Source organism: Dermochelys coriacea, chromosome 1 (assembly GCF_009764565.3).
Source record: "Dermochelys coriacea isolate rDerCor1 chromosome 1, rDerCor1.pri.v4, whole genome shotgun sequence".
Lineage (NCBI taxonomy): Eukaryota > Metazoa > Chordata > Testudines > Dermochelyidae > Dermochelys > Dermochelys coriacea.
This window is the reverse complement of record NC_050068.2, coordinates 50,195,532-50,212,547: the sequence shown is the minus strand read 5'-3', so window position 1 is coordinate 50,212,547 and position 17,016 is coordinate 50,195,532. Positions and strand designations below refer to the sequence as shown.

Sequence of the window (17,016 nt, the reverse complement as noted above, 5' to 3'; positions counted from 1 at the left end):
GTTGAAAATACTCTTGTAAATGTATCAGGTATTGGTGTTCTGTATAAATAGACTAAGTGAAAAAAGTATGCCTATGTTATTCATGAAAAAGTTAATATTAACTATACAAACTTAATGTACTGTACTTAGTTATTAATCACAAAGGGGTAATACTGAATGCTGAGCTTTTAACACAGTGAGAATATGGAATATTTTTAAAGAAGGTGAGCTACATCTCTCATTTAAATTTTTAAACTTTTAAATAACTATATATAGCCAGGTGAGTACATATTTGCTTTACACCATACACTAATATACACTTTGATTAAAATTTGGTGAGGTCAGAGAAGTGTGATAGAAACAAAAATAATTCTACAATTCAAGAGCTGCTGTTATAGGAATTATCTTCTGCCTTTTCTGTAAGTATTCCTCTAATACATAAATCCAACAGTACAGTCCAAAAGGAATGATTTAAAAAAAATCATTAACAATTATTAAGCATTTGTCTAACTTTAACACAATGCCTTGAAAGGACTGGATGAATGGAATAGCTAATATGGACTGAAGCAATTCAAATAAAAAATATCAGATCCATCTAAGTATTTCTATATTTTTTCAAATTGTGATCAGTTAAGCAGTTTTAAAACAAAAATAAAATCGAAAATTTAGAATTCTTGCATTCCTTTTCAGTGTTTCATAAGCTATTTGAAGCATGACACTATCATTTTTTTTTAATTTAAACTGAAAATTAGGTATACTTACACTTCTAAGGTCTCTTAAAAAGCTTCCAACATATTCATTAGCAGACAGGCTTTAAAGGCTTCAACATTCTAGGGCTACTAATTTGCATTCAATTATCTCTCATTACTTGCTTTGGAAAGGCTGAGGTTTATTAGCACCTTGATGCCATTGGAAATATAATGCCTGATAGCACATACTGTAGCACTCTACAAATACTGAAGTACTGTTAAGCGTCCTGTAGCTTTGAGCTCTAAATTGTTAAGAAATCTACAGACTGAAAGCAACTGCATAATATCTGAGCTTGACTGGCATATTCTGAAAACCCCATGACAGAGTCTGCAATTTGAAGCAGATTGAAAAAAAAGGTAGGTATATTATGAAGAATAGGTCAACAACAAGTTGTCATGCAAGTATGAGGTGGATTTTCTGAAGGGAAAAAAACCTTTGATATCAAATTTAAAGCCCTGAATTAATCTGACATTTTCAGACCGTAGTTTAGGCCTTATAGACACTATGATTTTTTGAATCTAGCACCCCCAATGGATGGTGTTCCACTAATAGCAACATTGGAATCTATAGTGTAGACAAAGATTAGTTTGAGGTTTGATTGGTTGGTTGGTTGGTTGGTTTTACCACACATTCATCTCACCAGGCTAAGAACAGAGTAAGATGATCTATGACAATAATTCCTGAACCTGGCATACTCTGCAGCCTCTGCCCCTCTGGTACTACCAAGGTTCTACATCCTAAGAAACCTGACTGAGAGACACAAGAGGCACCTCTATGGGTGCATCAAAGTTTCCAAACTGTAAAGTTACTGAAGTTCCCACTTGGTCTTATGCTGGAAGCAAGACAATAGTGGGAATCCACTGAGGTGGGTATCTATAGAAAAGCTATTTCCGTACTTAATCACCAGTTACCAGAGGTAGTTTTCATAATTTAATATAACATAGACTTCTCATTCACTTTAATGGAAAATGTAAACACACAAAAGTCATTTGCAGTTTTTTATAATTTTATCATAGAAAGAAAACTAAGCATCACGTAGCGTAATGAGCATAAGGCTGGGAACATGGAAATCCTGAGGTGTAATCCCAGCTCTGGTAGTGACTCCTTTTGAGATCCTCTGCCTCCTCACTTCTAAAGTGGGGATATCTCTCTAAGAGATGCTCTATCACTGCAATTGTATTATTATTCATAAACATAAGAATAGAAAAAACTTATTAAAACCAACAGCTCTCTGACAATTTATGGTTAGTCCAAACTATTCACATTCTTCCTTAATTTGTGTATTCTCAAACTGTGATACTATTATAGCACAGAAATAAAATTTCCCTTAAGTTTTAAATTTGTCAGCAGGATAGGAAAGATGAGAGTATATTAGTAAGCTTCCAGTGGCTCTCAGAGACTTTGAGCCAAAAGTTTGCTTTACACAAGAGTAGTCCATTAAATGCAACAGGAGTACTCCAGTACGTAAAACCAGGATCTGATGTTCTATTTATGCACATATACTATAGATGTGATTTAGCCTCATATATTATTGTGGTTTTTGCATTTAATTACTTACTGAGCTAAATACCTGAATGTAACTAAATGCTGTTAAATTAATCTCTTTATTTTGATAAGAGTAGAGGGAAAATATTACTGAGTTTAAAATACAGTGTTAGAGACCTCAGAGACAAAACTCAGAGCTGTCCACACAGTTTTAAGGGTCATCTATGACAGTAGTCCATCACTACGCAAAAGTCAAATCTTGTGTAGTGAAGTTTTCTCTTGCCTATAAGACAGGCACAATGTAAAATGCTTTTTCTGAGAGTACTGTAAAATTATTACAAACTGCAGCAAATCAGAAGATAGGTATTACAGAAATATAGAACTACAGAATTATAGCATGTGAAGGATGACAAGTTAATAAAAATCAGAAAATCAAAAATTTCTGAATTATTTTTTTTAATGTAGCACAGGTATTTATGAAGACACCTAAAATTGATTATTTTCAAAAGTACCCAAAAAGAGATGCATAAAATGCAATAAAACATCCTTTAATATTTCATAAAATTAAGTATTTATGTAGTATTTAAGCTGTAAACCAGTTTCACACACTGGCACCTATTAACAACTGTCATCTAACTCCTTGTCTACCAGCTACACAAGCTCTCACGTTTCCATTGCTATTATTGTAGTTCATGATGAGAAAGTTGTATAATCAGTTTGTTATAAAATTGAATTGTACTGTATTGTACTTACCTAGTCCCTTAGGAGCAATGCCACTGCTATCAGCAGGATTAACTACCCAGTAGTAGTATTTCAGTGTGTGCATTAGCTGTAATACTGTTCCTACTCTGCGTATGGTGGTGTAGATAGTAGCAGTGCCAATAAATTCAGCAGACAAATAGGTATATAGTGAAAGCTGCACCTGAAGAATAAAATTGTAGCCCACAAATATAAAGTTAAAATTTATTTTTCACATTAAATAGAGTCCTTAACAGTAATTGAATAAAAATTATCTAATGAGTGTTCCCCCCGCCCCGCTATGGCTCATATTTTGGCTACTTAAAGTATGATTTTTCTGATTTTAAAGCTGTATTGCATTTTGTTTTCATTCCTACCATCTTAAACCATAATGTATGAAAAAACCTGCAGGTTGATTACTATTGGGGATGAATAATCATATTTCTTAACACAGAAAAGATGAACAATTAAAAACTCAGTAAACATGTTAGATATAAAACTGCAAGTTACAGGATTTTTTGCCTCTGGTTTACAATTACAAATATTTAATACTGTATTAAAAAAAAGTAAGGTGCATTAATTACCATAGGTAAACAAAAATTTGTATGTCACTTCACACTACAAGAAGCAACCACACATTTACACTGTATACATACCTTTGCAGGGGTATGTATCCAAATAGCAGGATTAAAAAGGATGTGATCACACAATTGCTTCAGTAAAGGTGCTCCATGTGACAATCCATCCAGATATTTTGCAAAAGACAAAAATTGCTCCAGAACTGCCCTGGTTATATGAACTCTAGATGACTGAACAAAGAAAAAAATTGGAAAACATGTAAACTCTGTCTTAATACACTTTCTTCTTTTAGAGTAAGGCTGGAAGATTGAATGAGGTTTTAACTGAGGCAGTATTTACTAAACACGAGTAAAAACGCTACATTCTTATTCTTAAAGACAAGAATAAAATCAGACAAATACATATACATTCTCATAACTCATACTATTGGTCTCTCTCACAGAGAAGAAAACTACTTTTTGGTCTATATAGTCTCCCAGTTCAAAAGATGAATATTGTGTTCACGAATCATTCATCTCAGTAATGGTCAATATTTAAAAGTTCCTTTTTGCTTACTGATAAGGTATTTGAATCTTATTAACTTCAATATTTGCTTTGAAACTATGCTCAAATATCTGAAGCTAAAAGATTATTTTTTTTCCTGTTTTCTCCATTTTATTTTCCTCCACATCATAGTCAGTCTTCCACTCTTTGCAGTGTTGTGCCTTGTTAATTCCTTTTGAAGTCTTCAGCATTTCTTCAGTGCTCTGAACTATTTAAATATTTTATGGTGGAACTTTTTTTTTTTCCAAGTCAATGGGTGTCTCAATACACAAATAAACTGAGAAAGCAGGTTTTTGTTTTTAAACCTATAGAGTAGTTTGAGTTCTGATTTTTTTTCTTATTATCTTTTTATTTAAATAAGCCTTCAGTTTCATAGCATACAGTGTAAAATCAAGGATGAAGTGCTATTTTCTCACTTGACGTGATATGATACGTAGATCCATTTTACGTTTTTGTTTGTTTGATTGTTTTAGTAAACAAGAGAAACTAATAGTGTTGAGCAGCAAAACAATGCCATTGTAAGGGTATCAGTTATTTTTAATGCTCTATGTACTATTAAGGAACATACCAGATTTTCTCAGTTAACAAGTAAAATATTTTTTTTCTAATTGTTAATGCTGAAACTCAGCCTGAGATCTGAGACTTAAGATAGGTTCTTTCTTCTTCGTTTGTATTATTGTAGCATCTAGAGGTATGTCTACACAGCATTATGGAGCAAGACTCCGGAGCTCAGGCTCTAAAGACTTGAGAGTGGGGTGGGCTTCAGAGCCTGAGCTGCAATTTCAAAGCTCTAACTATGTTTAAGAGTGCTAGCACAAGCCCACTAGCCCCAATCTATCAACTCAGTATTGGAGGCTTGCTTCAAAATGTTGTGTAAACACACCTTAGGAGGCCTAGTCATGGACCATGACTCCATTGTGCTAGAGACACTGTACAAACACAAAACAAAAAGATGGCCCCTGCCCAAAACAGCTTACAATCTAAGTACAAGACAAAAGATAACAGAGAGAGACACAGGGACAGACAAGGGAGTATAAAGGAAACAAATCAGACAATATTGATAACAGTGGTCACAGCACACTAGAAGCCAAATGGTTGTCTATTATTTTGTAGGCATTATGGCAAATTGGAGTTTTTAATGTAGATAATCAGGTAGCTTTGTGCATGTTTTTGGGGAGCTCTTCCGAAGTATAAGGGGCAGAATGGGAGGAAGCATGAAGGTGTTTGAAAATTTAACAATTGGGCTATGGGAGCTGGCATCATGCATGGACCAATCGGAGGCAAGGGTCAACCTCTTGATCACAAATCAGGGTGTAGGGAGAGTGGGAATAATGCATCACCACCAGTAAAAACATTTTTGCAACTGACACATAGATAAGAGTTCATTTGATGTGCAAGTCAGAAAAGAATCTCTCTCCATTCACCTCTCTATTCTATTCAGTCATATGCATGTAAGTGGAGAGAAATCTACAATAAGAATAGTGAGGCTAGATGTGAAATTGAAAATAATAATTCTTCTCCTATAGTTGCAGGTTTGACAGGAACATTTACCAGGGAAGTAAAAAAGGAGGTTACTTACCTGTAACTGGAGGTTCTTCAAGATGTGTGATCCCTATTTGAATCCTAAATGTGGGTGCACATTTGCGCCATGTGCCAGAAGGTTTCATAGCAGGGTCCATTAACCTGCATGCATCACCTCATGCTTCCATCCAAGGTTATAATAGGCCATGTGGGTTGATGCCTCTCCATTACCCCTCTTACTGCTGAGCATTCCAGTCTCCAGAGAAGGAGGAGGGCAGATACTGGAATCCAAATAGGGACCACACATCTCGAAGAACCTCCAGTTACAGGTAAGTAAACTCCTCTCTCCTTCAAATGATGGTCCCTATGTGGATTCCAAATGTGGGTGAGTGGCGAGCAGTGATCAGTGTGGAGGATGAGTACGAGGATGTGGGTGAAAGTGCTGAGTGCAATACAGCTTGCCCAATTGCTGCATCCGCTGCTGCTGCTGTATGGGCAATGGTGTAAAGTGAGGTGAAAATGGGCACAGGTGACATGGCTGCTTGAGCCTGGGTAGAGTGAGCCGTGATGACATAAGGTTGCCTCATGTTGCTGAACGTGTAGTATTCCTGGATGCACCTACAGACCCATTTTGAAATGAGTTGCAAGGAGAGGGTGTGGCCCTTGCATCATTTGGAAATTGCTAACGAAGAGTTATGACGACGATCAAAAGTCAAGGGTTTGTTGAAGACATCAAGGGAGTGGAGGACTCTGTCCGCAGTTGAGGCGTAGGGTTTGGAGTAGAAAACTGGGAGGTGTGTACACTGAGGTGGAACTCGGGCACCACCTTCGAAAGTAATTTAGGGTGTAAATGCAAGGACACTTTGTCTTTGTGGAATATGGTATATGGGAGCTCAGCCATCATGGCCACTAGTTCACTGACCCATCTAGCCAAGGTAATGGCCGCTAAGAAAATTACTTTCATGAAGAAATGTAAAAGGAAGATCATCACCAGGAGTTCAAAGGGTGGTTTTCTGAGAGTGGTGAGAACAAGATTAAGGTCCCACAAGAGTGAGAGTTTTTGTACTGATGGGAAGGTGTGGAGCAGGCCCTTTAGGGAACAGACTGTGTGTTAGGCAGGGTGTGTAAACACAGAAATGCCATCCATTGGGTGGAGGAATGCACTGAATGCTACCAGGTGGACGCACCTGGAGCAGAGGGCTAGACCCAAAATCTTGAGTTCAAGAAGGCAGTCCAAAACAATAGGTATGGATATTGTCGTGAGTGGGTATTGCTGGTGGTGTGCCCGGAAGGTGAAGCACTTTGATTTCACTTGCTAGCAGGCTATGGTGGATGTTTTTCTGCTTTGGGTAAGGATACAATGCACTAGGGTGGCGCAGGTCCTGCCAGAGCTTGAGCTCCATTCAAAAAACACAGCTGTGAGGTGAAGAGGGCTGGGACTTGGATGCCGGAGCTGGCCCTGGTCTTGAATTTGGAGATCTAGCTGTGTGGGGAGGCAGAGCAGTATGCAGGCAGACAGGTTCAGGAGGTCCATGAATCAGCACTGGCATGGCCAAAATGGGGCTACGAGTATCACCATTGCTCGATCCTGATGAATCTTGCAGAGGACTTGCAGGAGGAAGGGAAGGAGAAGGGTGTCGTCCTGTGAGTCATCTCCCACCACAACTCTGGAGCAATAGAGGGGAAATTTGTGGTTCTCACAGGTGGCAAAAAGGTCCCAACATGAGATGCCCCACTCAAGGAAGAGGAATTGGAATGTGGTGTTGTGCAATTCCGATCCGTGGGTCATATAGCACGTTCTGCTGAACATGTCCATGAGGGAGTTTGGGTGCCCGGGAGGTATGTGGCTTACAGCGTGACCTGGTGTTTGATGCACCAGGTCCATAGGTGAATAGACTCTGAACAAAGGACTCTGGCACCTCCCTGTTTGCTGATGTAAATCACTGCTGCAATGTTGTTGGAGAGTAATTGGATGAGCTTCGCTTGGACGAGGGGGAGGAATGCAAGACAGGTGAAGCAGACAGCCCTCAACTATAGGACATTTATGTGCATCTTGGCCTCTTGAGGCATCCACACTCCCTCTGCCATGTGACAGTCCAGGTGAGCTCCCCAACATGCAAGGGAGGCATCTGTTATCATGTCTCGTGGTGTGGGAGGGGTGAAGTGGACACCTATCAGGACTTCAAAGGGTCAGGCCGCAAGGTGAAGGATGTCAACACCGGCTGTGGGATCAGGACTTTGTTGTCTAGCTGCTCTGTGTTTGGTTGGTAGATGGAGAGGAGCCAGAGTTGCAGGAAACACATGTGAAGGTAAGTGTGGTGTCACTAAGGGTACACGCTGCCATGTGGCCAAGGAGAGAGAGTAGCAGAATGTGACCTGTGGTTTGCGGCGAAGCTCTGTGATTAGGGTCATGAGGGTGGCAAAGCGGTCCATCGGCAGGAAGGCTTGGGCGGCAACAGAGTACAGTCATGCTCCAATGAAGGCAATGGTCTGGGTACATATGAGAAGTGATTTCTCCACGATGATACAAATGACAAGAGATGCAAGGAGAGCATGGAGGGGGCATGGATGGTGGAGAGGAAGGTCTAGTGGGAGCACTCAACAAGGAGCCAGTCATCCAGGTAAGGAAGATTGATTAGCCAAAATGGTGCATGCATGCAACTATGACAAAACACTTTGGTGAAGATTCATGGAGCCATTGCTATGCCAAAAGGCAGCACCCCGAACTGGTAGTGGCTGGGTTCAACTTGGAATCAGAAAATTTCGATAGGCTGGGTGAATATCGATGTGGAAAGAGACATCTTTCATGTCGAGATCCATGAACCAGGCTTTGTGGGGGAAGGGATGGGAAAAATCAACTAGCGTGTCACCATACAGAACATGGATTTTTGAACAAAGGTGTTGAGCACTCTGAGGTGCAGAATGGTGCAGCACGGGATGAGTAGAGAGGGGGTCACAGATCGTAACAAATATCAAAACTGATGCTTGGCCAGCTGCTGGGGTGGGGGTGGATCTGAGAAGGTGACTGTGGCAGAGGCTGGGTAGCATGGTCTCTGGGATCACTGTTGGTGACATGGTGCTTCCTGCTGACAGTGATAATATGGTGAATAGGGGGCCTGCATGCAAGGACGGTACAGTTGCTGTCTGCATCTTAGAGCCGGAGTATAAACTCCCAAGGACCGGAGTGTGATGCAGGAGTCCTTGAGCGAGTTCAAGGATTCTTCAGTCTTTTTTGCTGAAGAGCTTTTGGGCAAATGGCAGGTCCTCTGTCGTGATCTGGATCTCTTTGGGGAACCCAGAGTATCGTAGCCAGAAATCCTTCTGCAACACCACTCCAGTAGCAAGTGAGCGGGAGGCCATGGCAGTCGCGTCCATGGCAGCCTGAAGACCCACCTCGGCAACCAGGTGGCCCGCATCAAGGAGCGCCTGAAATTGCTGCTATCAGTCCAGAGGGTGGAAATCTTTAAACTCTGCTAATTTAGTATAATTCCTGAAATCATATTTTGCCAGGAGAGCCTGGTAATTAGCAATCCTGAACTGGAGGCATTCAGAAGAGTAGGCCTTGTGGCCGAGCAGGTCCAACTTTTTAGCTGCTTTGTCTGGCAGTGAGGGAGGGTTATTTTTGAGGGTAGTGTCTGGCTCACTCCACAGTGGCATGGACCATGAGGAAGTTTGGGGGAGGGTGGCTGAAGAGAAACTCTACACCCTTGGAAAGGACAAAGTACCATCTCTAATCCTGTTTGGGGTAGAGCAGGAGGCAGGAGTGTGCCACGCCATTTGAGTCAGCTGCAAGATAGCATTGTTGATGGGGAGAGCAGTTCTTGACAGTCTGTGGGGTTACAGGATAACCAGCAATTGGTGTCAAGTGTCCTGGACCTTCTCCAATGGGAGTGCAAGGTCCATTGCCACACACTGTAAAAGCTCTTGGTACTGGCAGTGGTCATCAGGTGAGGAGAGGGAATTTGGGATGATCGCCTCATCAGGGAGGAAGAGGCATCATGGGAACTGGCGGTACCGGTTCCTCCTCTCCTTCCTCCTCCAGAAACATCAATGGGGCAAGTGGTAGGAAGACACGTACGGAGCGGGGCGGGTCCAGTAGGTGCGGCAGGGTGGCAATCGAGCCAACAGTAAGAGTCGCCAGGCACCAGAGGGCTGCATACCACTGTTCTGCAGAAGGGTCATAAGCCAAGGGGTGAGGAAGTCATTGTCCTGAGTCTGGACCATGGTGGGGGGGCGGAATGAAGAGAAGGAGGGCTCTGGTTCCAAGAAACCTTCAGACTTGAAGGATGGTGCTGAGAATGGTGGAGCCGTCAGTACTGTTGGGGTCTCTGGTACAAGCAGTAAGGGTTCATCCCCTGGAGAAGGTAGGACAGAGGAGTCTGGTGGTCCCAAAAGCCCGGGTAAGCGAGAAGCAGCTCCTTAGCAGATAACAGTGGGGCCATGTGGTCAGGAGTGCAAGAGGCCTCGCAGAACAATGCCAAGGGCCCAGCTGATGTAGATGACACTGGCACTGCAGGGATCAGAGCTGGCATTTCACCAGTGGGTCCTGTTTGTGCTTCTCCTTACACTCCATCCAGAGCAGCTTAGGAGCTGGGGCAGCCGGGTAGACACATGACAGTTCGGGGAAGCGATGTAGCATTTGTGGGCATTCCTGGATGGTCACCTGCCCTTATGTCTGTGGCCATGTTTCTTAGTCTCATGGAGAGACTTGTTCAATGTCATTGGTAACGTCGGATCTGGCACCCGAGAAGTGAATGGGGGGAGAAGGGTAGGGACTCACTGTTCTATAAGGTACATTTAGACCTGAACTATGGCAAGGCCTTCTGATTTACAAGTAAGGGAAGAATGAAACATTTCCAAATGATTATGAAATTAAATGTGCATTTTAATAATTTTATAAATGAACCAGAAAGTGAAAATGTACTTACTAAATTCATATTAGACAAAGGTTAACAAAATGATAGAAATGAGACTATAACTGCCCCCACTATTTCCCCATTGAAATGTTCACGAGGGCTTTTACGGTAAGGTTTTCAAAACAAAAAATACCCACACATGGATTTATTAAAGAATCCAAATATTCCTAAGGGTTTGATTAGATAAGGAAATAGGGTTGAGGTTAGCTAGATGTAGGTGTGACACAGAGGCCCATTGATGATTCACTATTCTATGTTAGCACCTCTGGTCAAGCCTGACATACTCACTACATCTAACACACTGTTGTCATGATACATACCCAAAAGATGCCATGTAATATATCATTGCAAAACTAATAACTCACTAATCATTAATATCCTTTTATGATGTACATATGTACATTCTTAGCCTCTATTTGCCAGAAGCTGGGAATGGGTGACAGGGGATGGATCACTTGATCACTGCCTGTTCTGTTCATTCCCTTTGGGGCCCCTGCATTGGCCACTGTTGGAAGACAGGATACTGGGCTAGATGGACCTTTGGTCTGAGCCAGCATGGCCATTCTTATGTGATGTGTGCAAAGAGTTATGGGTATGTGTTAGAATTATGTTCTTAACATTTGTTTGGCAAGCAATGCAAAAGCACAGTCTGCCTTAGCAAAGGCATGTGGTGTGTGTTTGTCGACTGGCCTGGTTGTCAGGCAGAGACAAAGGTGATGTATTTACATAAAAGGTAAACAAAGCCATCAAGCTAACAAGGGGAGGAGGTAATGATTCATCTATCACCAGCAGGGGAGGAACCAGCGTGAAATCTTTACCAGACCACATGGTCTCTTTCCAGAATAGGCAAAGGAACTTTACCTGAGAATATATTTCAATGATTTACTGGACTATATAGAGACAGGGTCTGAACACTGAATGATAAGTAGTTGACTCAACTGATCATATAAAATGTTACTGTATTAGAAAAGTCCATCAAGTCAGGTCTTTTCTGAAAGCTAATGATACCCAGGTAATTAATATTATTGTGGCATGTATATACTAACATTATATGAGAAAGTATGGATATTTGATATTATGGTTTAAACTCTGTGACCAAACACAGGGAGAAATAGGTTCTCCCCCAGGCAGGAGGGAAGGTAGTACTGTGGAATCAAAACAATGGAAGCCCCTTATTTACATACAAATCAGCATGAGGATGGGAAGTCCACAGGAAGGGAAGAACAGCATGAGGTCATACTGAGTCTGAGGACAAAAGTGAAAATATATTTGGGAAAATATAAGGAGAAAGAAGAAGCTATCTTGGCATCCAACCCTGAACAGACACAAGGAGCAAGAGCTCTTGCATGCTGAGAAAGATAAGTCCTTCAGCCAAGGAGAATGACCTCTCTGGGAACTGAATATAGATGAGAAATCTGCTTAGGCTAAGATCTTTCATCTAGGAAGACAAAGGAAACCAGCACCTCATACTTCTGTGGACGGTCCTGACAGAGAAAGTCAGCCATGGCTGGAAAGAAAAAGATTGGTGCAAAATCTGCCTTGAACCAAGGCTGTAGCTTGTTGAGCTATAATGCATAGCCACTAGAAAGCTCATTTCACTTTTATTTGCTTGTAACCATTTTGTCTTTATCCCTTGTACTTGAACTCACTTAAAACCTCTCACTTTTGTTAATGAACTTGTTTTGCTTCTAATTGAAAGGACTGTTAACTCCAACTGAGACAATAAGCTGTTGTGCTTTTGTCTCTTTAAAGGAGCAACAAACCTTATTAATTCTCTGAGTGTTCCAGAAGAGGAATGGACACTACAGGGCAGACAGTCTTGGGAAAATTCAGTACTCAGAGTGTGTTGGAGTCACTTGGCAAGCAGTAACCAAGGCTGGTGGATATCAGAGTTGGGCTTTTGTGTTATAGGCAGGCTGCTGGGTCAGAGTGACGACCAGGGCTGCACAGCACACAGACACTCAGGAGCTACATCATGCTTGTCTGCTAGCCACAGCTACAGAGTATGTAAGGCACCCAGGGTTACAGGGTAGGCAGAGACAACCTCTGACTGGCTGGACTGCAGCTCAAATTGTGACAGCTAGCTAAAAACATTTTACCTAAATTTATCTGTTTGAAACCATGTAGGGAGTCTCCTAGTATTGCCCTCAATCAGGTAAATTGCTGTAAAAGGTGTTAACCTACATCTACACTAAGGAAATGGTTCTGGTTAGATTGGGGTTAGCTAGACCAAACCTGATCTCTTTTACTAATCTATACCAGGGTGATGGGCAGCAATATAAAATCCCTAAAATTGTTCAGGAATATTTACGTTGATCTTTACTTCTCCCCAGTCCCTTTTTCCCATTGTCATATATTATAAAAAGAACATGAATGTACAGAAGAATCCAAAAGCAAGGTGTTCTGATGTATGTCAGAAAAAAAATATCTCTGGGGGACTGACACTTTTCATTCACCCCGTGTCTTGTGTGTTTTGGAGTATCCTTTAAACACTTTCAGAAACCTATTGCACACTTGTAGGCCTAAATCGTCATGCTTAAAATAAAAGTAACTTCCAAAGGGATTAAACAAATTGAGTTTTATCATCCTTCCAGAGGCTTCCCACTGTTTACTGACCTTGCACAGCCTTCCACAGTACAGAAGCCATCTGGCAAGGAAAGCAACTGAATTATGAATAAAATGCTCTTAAGAGAAGTTTGTTCATAAACTTAAGTATCGGAGGGGTAGCTGTGTTAGTCTGGATCTGTAAAAGCGGCAAAGAGTCCGACGAAGTGGGTATTTACCCACGAAAGCTTATGCTCCAATATGTCTGTTAGTCTATAAGGTGCCACAGGATTCTTTGCCGCTTTCATAAACTTAATCACTTCATGATTTGCAAATGCCCTGAAACATGAGGATTTGTCATCAGTCTTAAAAAAAAAAGTTATCCTATCTAAAATAAACTGTGTATGCGGCCATCCTGGCAGTGATAGCACTATCGAAAATTTTTGTCAACTCAACTCATGCAGCTGATCAAACTTGATCTGATGCTCAGAATGGAAAAGGTGGTGGAAATTATACCCTTATAGATCAGTCATTGCCTTCTTTGAATTTCAGGTTGGAACTCACTTCTCCTATGGTGATAAGCCATTTTTGATGGTCCACCCTCAGAAACCAATGGAACCAGTAAATTTTCAGGAGGCTTAATGTGAAAATACTGTTATATTAAGAGACCCACATTTATGATTTGAGGGAATTTTATAGCACATTTTGTCCCCAACTATCAATGAAGTTTCCTCTTTCACACCTTCATCATAGGTCACCTAAATTTACAGTAACTGGAATAGGCAGTAGGGTGACTACAATGCTAGTGGTTCGCAGTCTAGCGCTCATTAAGGTGTTTTTAAAGTCTTTTGCCTTGGCAGTACAAGGAAAGAATGTTTCCATATGGGGGAAATTACTTTGTGGACTAAATTGCAAGAATTTGGTCTGAATTATCTGGCACCATGGGAGCATGGTAAGTTCTGGAGGGAAAAAAATGCTACATCTCTGCTTGGAGGTGTCGGGGTCATTTGTTCCAACAGCATGGGTTTGGATGATATGTTCTTCTTGGTTGGCAACTACTTGTAGACAAGTACTAGGTCCATACTGGTAGAGAATGTCCATTCCTTCCTGAGTCAAGGAGGAAGCTGGTGGAGCTCATTTGACAAGAACTCCTCAGGTTTCGGATTCACTCCTCGTCCAATCATAAATAACCCAAGCTTAGTGAACTTCAGGACATGACGCAAGACTCATTTGTTTTTCCTAGATATGAAGGAATGGGAAGACTTTGGAAGGAGACTACTCTTGATGGTAGCCCATTCTTTATTATTGTTGTTTTGTTAATTAATGGTTGAAGGGACATTACAGCATTTGTCTATTCAAAACTGTATATTTAAGGAATTTTCAGGGATGCCTAGAAGAGGAGATAGTTACTCCTTTTAATGTGGATTGTATGTATAAATAAAATGAAAATAGAAAAACAAACAACTGGAGGAACTTTTAAAGAGTGCCCACTATGTTTAAACGTGGCTTTCCAGTTTTACATAGGGTTTGAGGGGTAAGACTTATCTAAGCTTAAAGGGAAGTTACTAATAAATATGAGGAAAGAGAAAAGGGATCTCTGAACATTAGTATATGACGTGAACTATCAGGCCGGAAAAGAAGAAAAGCATCCTGTAAACAGCATATAAAATATTCAAATTATAGAACTTCCTAGATACTTACTAACACAGGGAACTAAAAGGCTAGTACCACAAAAAATACAGGACTGAAAATAGTCAGGTAGGTTTTCAGAATGATAGTGTTAATACTAAGAAAAATATTAGTAAGACTTACCTTTTCAAGGAGGTAGCCAATGACTAAAAAGCCTTTTCCACCCAGCATTTGTTCTTGCATGGCTACTGAACTCTTAAGAAGTTCAACCAGAAAAGCCAAAAGGGTGGCACTGCATGTAAAGTACAGGCATTAATCAGATTAAAAATGTTCTAAAAGCAATTTTTTGTGTTTTCACTAGTCATCAGTTATTAAGTGAGAAGAAACAGGCTTAAAATGAACTTTATTTTTAAGTATGAGACTAGAAATTTCACATTTTATGCTGAATAGTTTTTAGTCAATTATTCACATATTACATTACTTTTGCGATCATATTCAAACCAGGAGTGGTGACCATCTATGTCAACTCTCCTACTTTGGCCAGGATTGCCTCAGGTTTTAAACATCCACTTCCAGAACTTGCTATCAAAGTCTTGGGCAGTTGAATGAGGAAGGAACTGATGAGTAAGATACAGCTGACAGAGATAGATTGGTGTAGACAGGGGGTTGTCTCAGCAATCTTTTAAACTTTAAAATCAAGAGAAATCTTGTAAATTTCAGACCAAACTTGTGGCCGCTATACACCATCACTCCAGTCTCTATGGTACTACTAAAGATGATATGTATTCAAGCAGGCAATACTATCCAGAACAGAGCACAATGGAGCAGTGGTGTTGAGTGTTTCCCTCATACTTCCTCCCCAACAACCCTGAGGACAGAATCCAGGCAATACCTGGCCACACAACAGGGTCCAATGTGCACCTTAGTATGGGCTAAAGATCAGTTTCACCTGTTGGGAGAAGTGTAAAGAAGAGACCAGTCCAGGAAAATCAAGGAAACCAGTCTCCAGGCCAGTAGTGCTCAGCCCCTCTCTGTGAATGAGGTGCTTGGCTGGGACGAAGAGACAAAAAAAGTGGTCACAAAAATCTACTATTTGAAGGAACAGAAGAAAAGGTGGGAGAGAATATAGAAGACAGACTAGCCAAAAAAAGGTGAAAATATATACTGTGAGGACCCGGGGTGATAGACAGAGGGATTTATGAGAAACCAACTAATTGAGAGGAAGAAAAATCAATTAACAAAGCTGGGTCAGAGCAACATAGCAAGGAAGAGAAATGCATTAATGAGGTGGGGATCAGAGGAAGGGAAAGAAATGCATTCATCTATTGCTCAGAAGTACAAAGACGGGGAAAAATAGGAACTCATGGCAGAGATTAAAAAGAGGAGCACATTTTTTTCACAGGATGATTTTTTAAATAAGTCAGGGAGCTGTAGGTGGTTGCAAATGAACTGTAGCGTATCAAAGGTGGGGCCTTAAAAATAACCATTCTAAAAAAAAAGTAACAAAAATTCATTCAAATTTACAGGAAAATATCTATTTGTCTCCATATATTTAGTTTGTTATAAGAATTCTCCCTGGAAAATTAATTTGTGTACTGGCAACTCTGGAAGAATGAATTAAAGAAAATATCAACCCTACACTTTTCAAATTTAAATGTTACTTAAAGAAACTAACCAGCCAAAGGTTCTATTGCTCCTCAAACATAACTTTTTATTTCTGAATACATTTTGAGACCAGGTAATCTAGGTCCGCACCAAAAAAAATTATCAGCATGATGAGGGAAACAGGAAGCAGTATTCCTAGTGAGCAGCACTGATATGAAAGTACACAGTGTAGTCAGAATGTATGCTGTGAATAGGATATAATGTCTTGTCTGCTTTATTATTGTATGGTCATAATAATCAGTATAAAACCACACACAGTATTCTCTACAAATTGTCAGGAGTAAAGAACACAGACAATGTCCAATTACAGTACTCAAAATCTTTTAATCAAATCAGTACGTCATAACTGTCATTCATTTCAAATCAGGTTAAATTTATCAGCTTTATATTTTATCCTGATAGAAAAGCACTGTATTTTATTAAGTACATCTATAATGAACAACTTTAGTCTCTAGAAGCTCATGAGAGGCAAAATGTATTTTACATAAAAATGACATACAACATTTCCGGTTGACCTACATTTAGAAATATAATTGTTTAACCTATTCACAACCTAATATACCAATCCTGCATAGATTTTATACTGTACTTAATACTATGCACTGTGGATAGTCCCCTCTACTTCAACAGGACTGCTCACTATGTGTGCAAAGTTAAGGAAAAGCAT

The 17,016-nt window shown here is 40.4% G+C and overlaps 1 protein-coding gene across 2 annotated transcripts in view; it reads right to left on the bottom strand.

Moving 5' to 3' along the window:
- The window catches only part of NBEA (neurobeachin), an 835,554-nt gene that overhangs the window by 540,792 nt on the left and 277,746 nt on the right, over positions 1-17,016 (bottom strand). For both annotated transcript variants that reach the window (XM_038414552.2, XM_038414563.2), the window contains exons 11-13: positions 14,868-14,976; positions 3,609-3,761; positions 2,968-3,136 (exon numbers count right to left, since the gene is read on the bottom strand). In XM_038414552.2, coding sequence (XP_038270480.1) covers positions 2,968-3,136; positions 3,609-3,761; positions 14,868-14,976 — 431 coding nt within the window. The remainder of the gene's footprint in view (positions 1-2,967; positions 3,137-3,608; positions 3,762-14,867; positions 14,977-17,016) is intronic.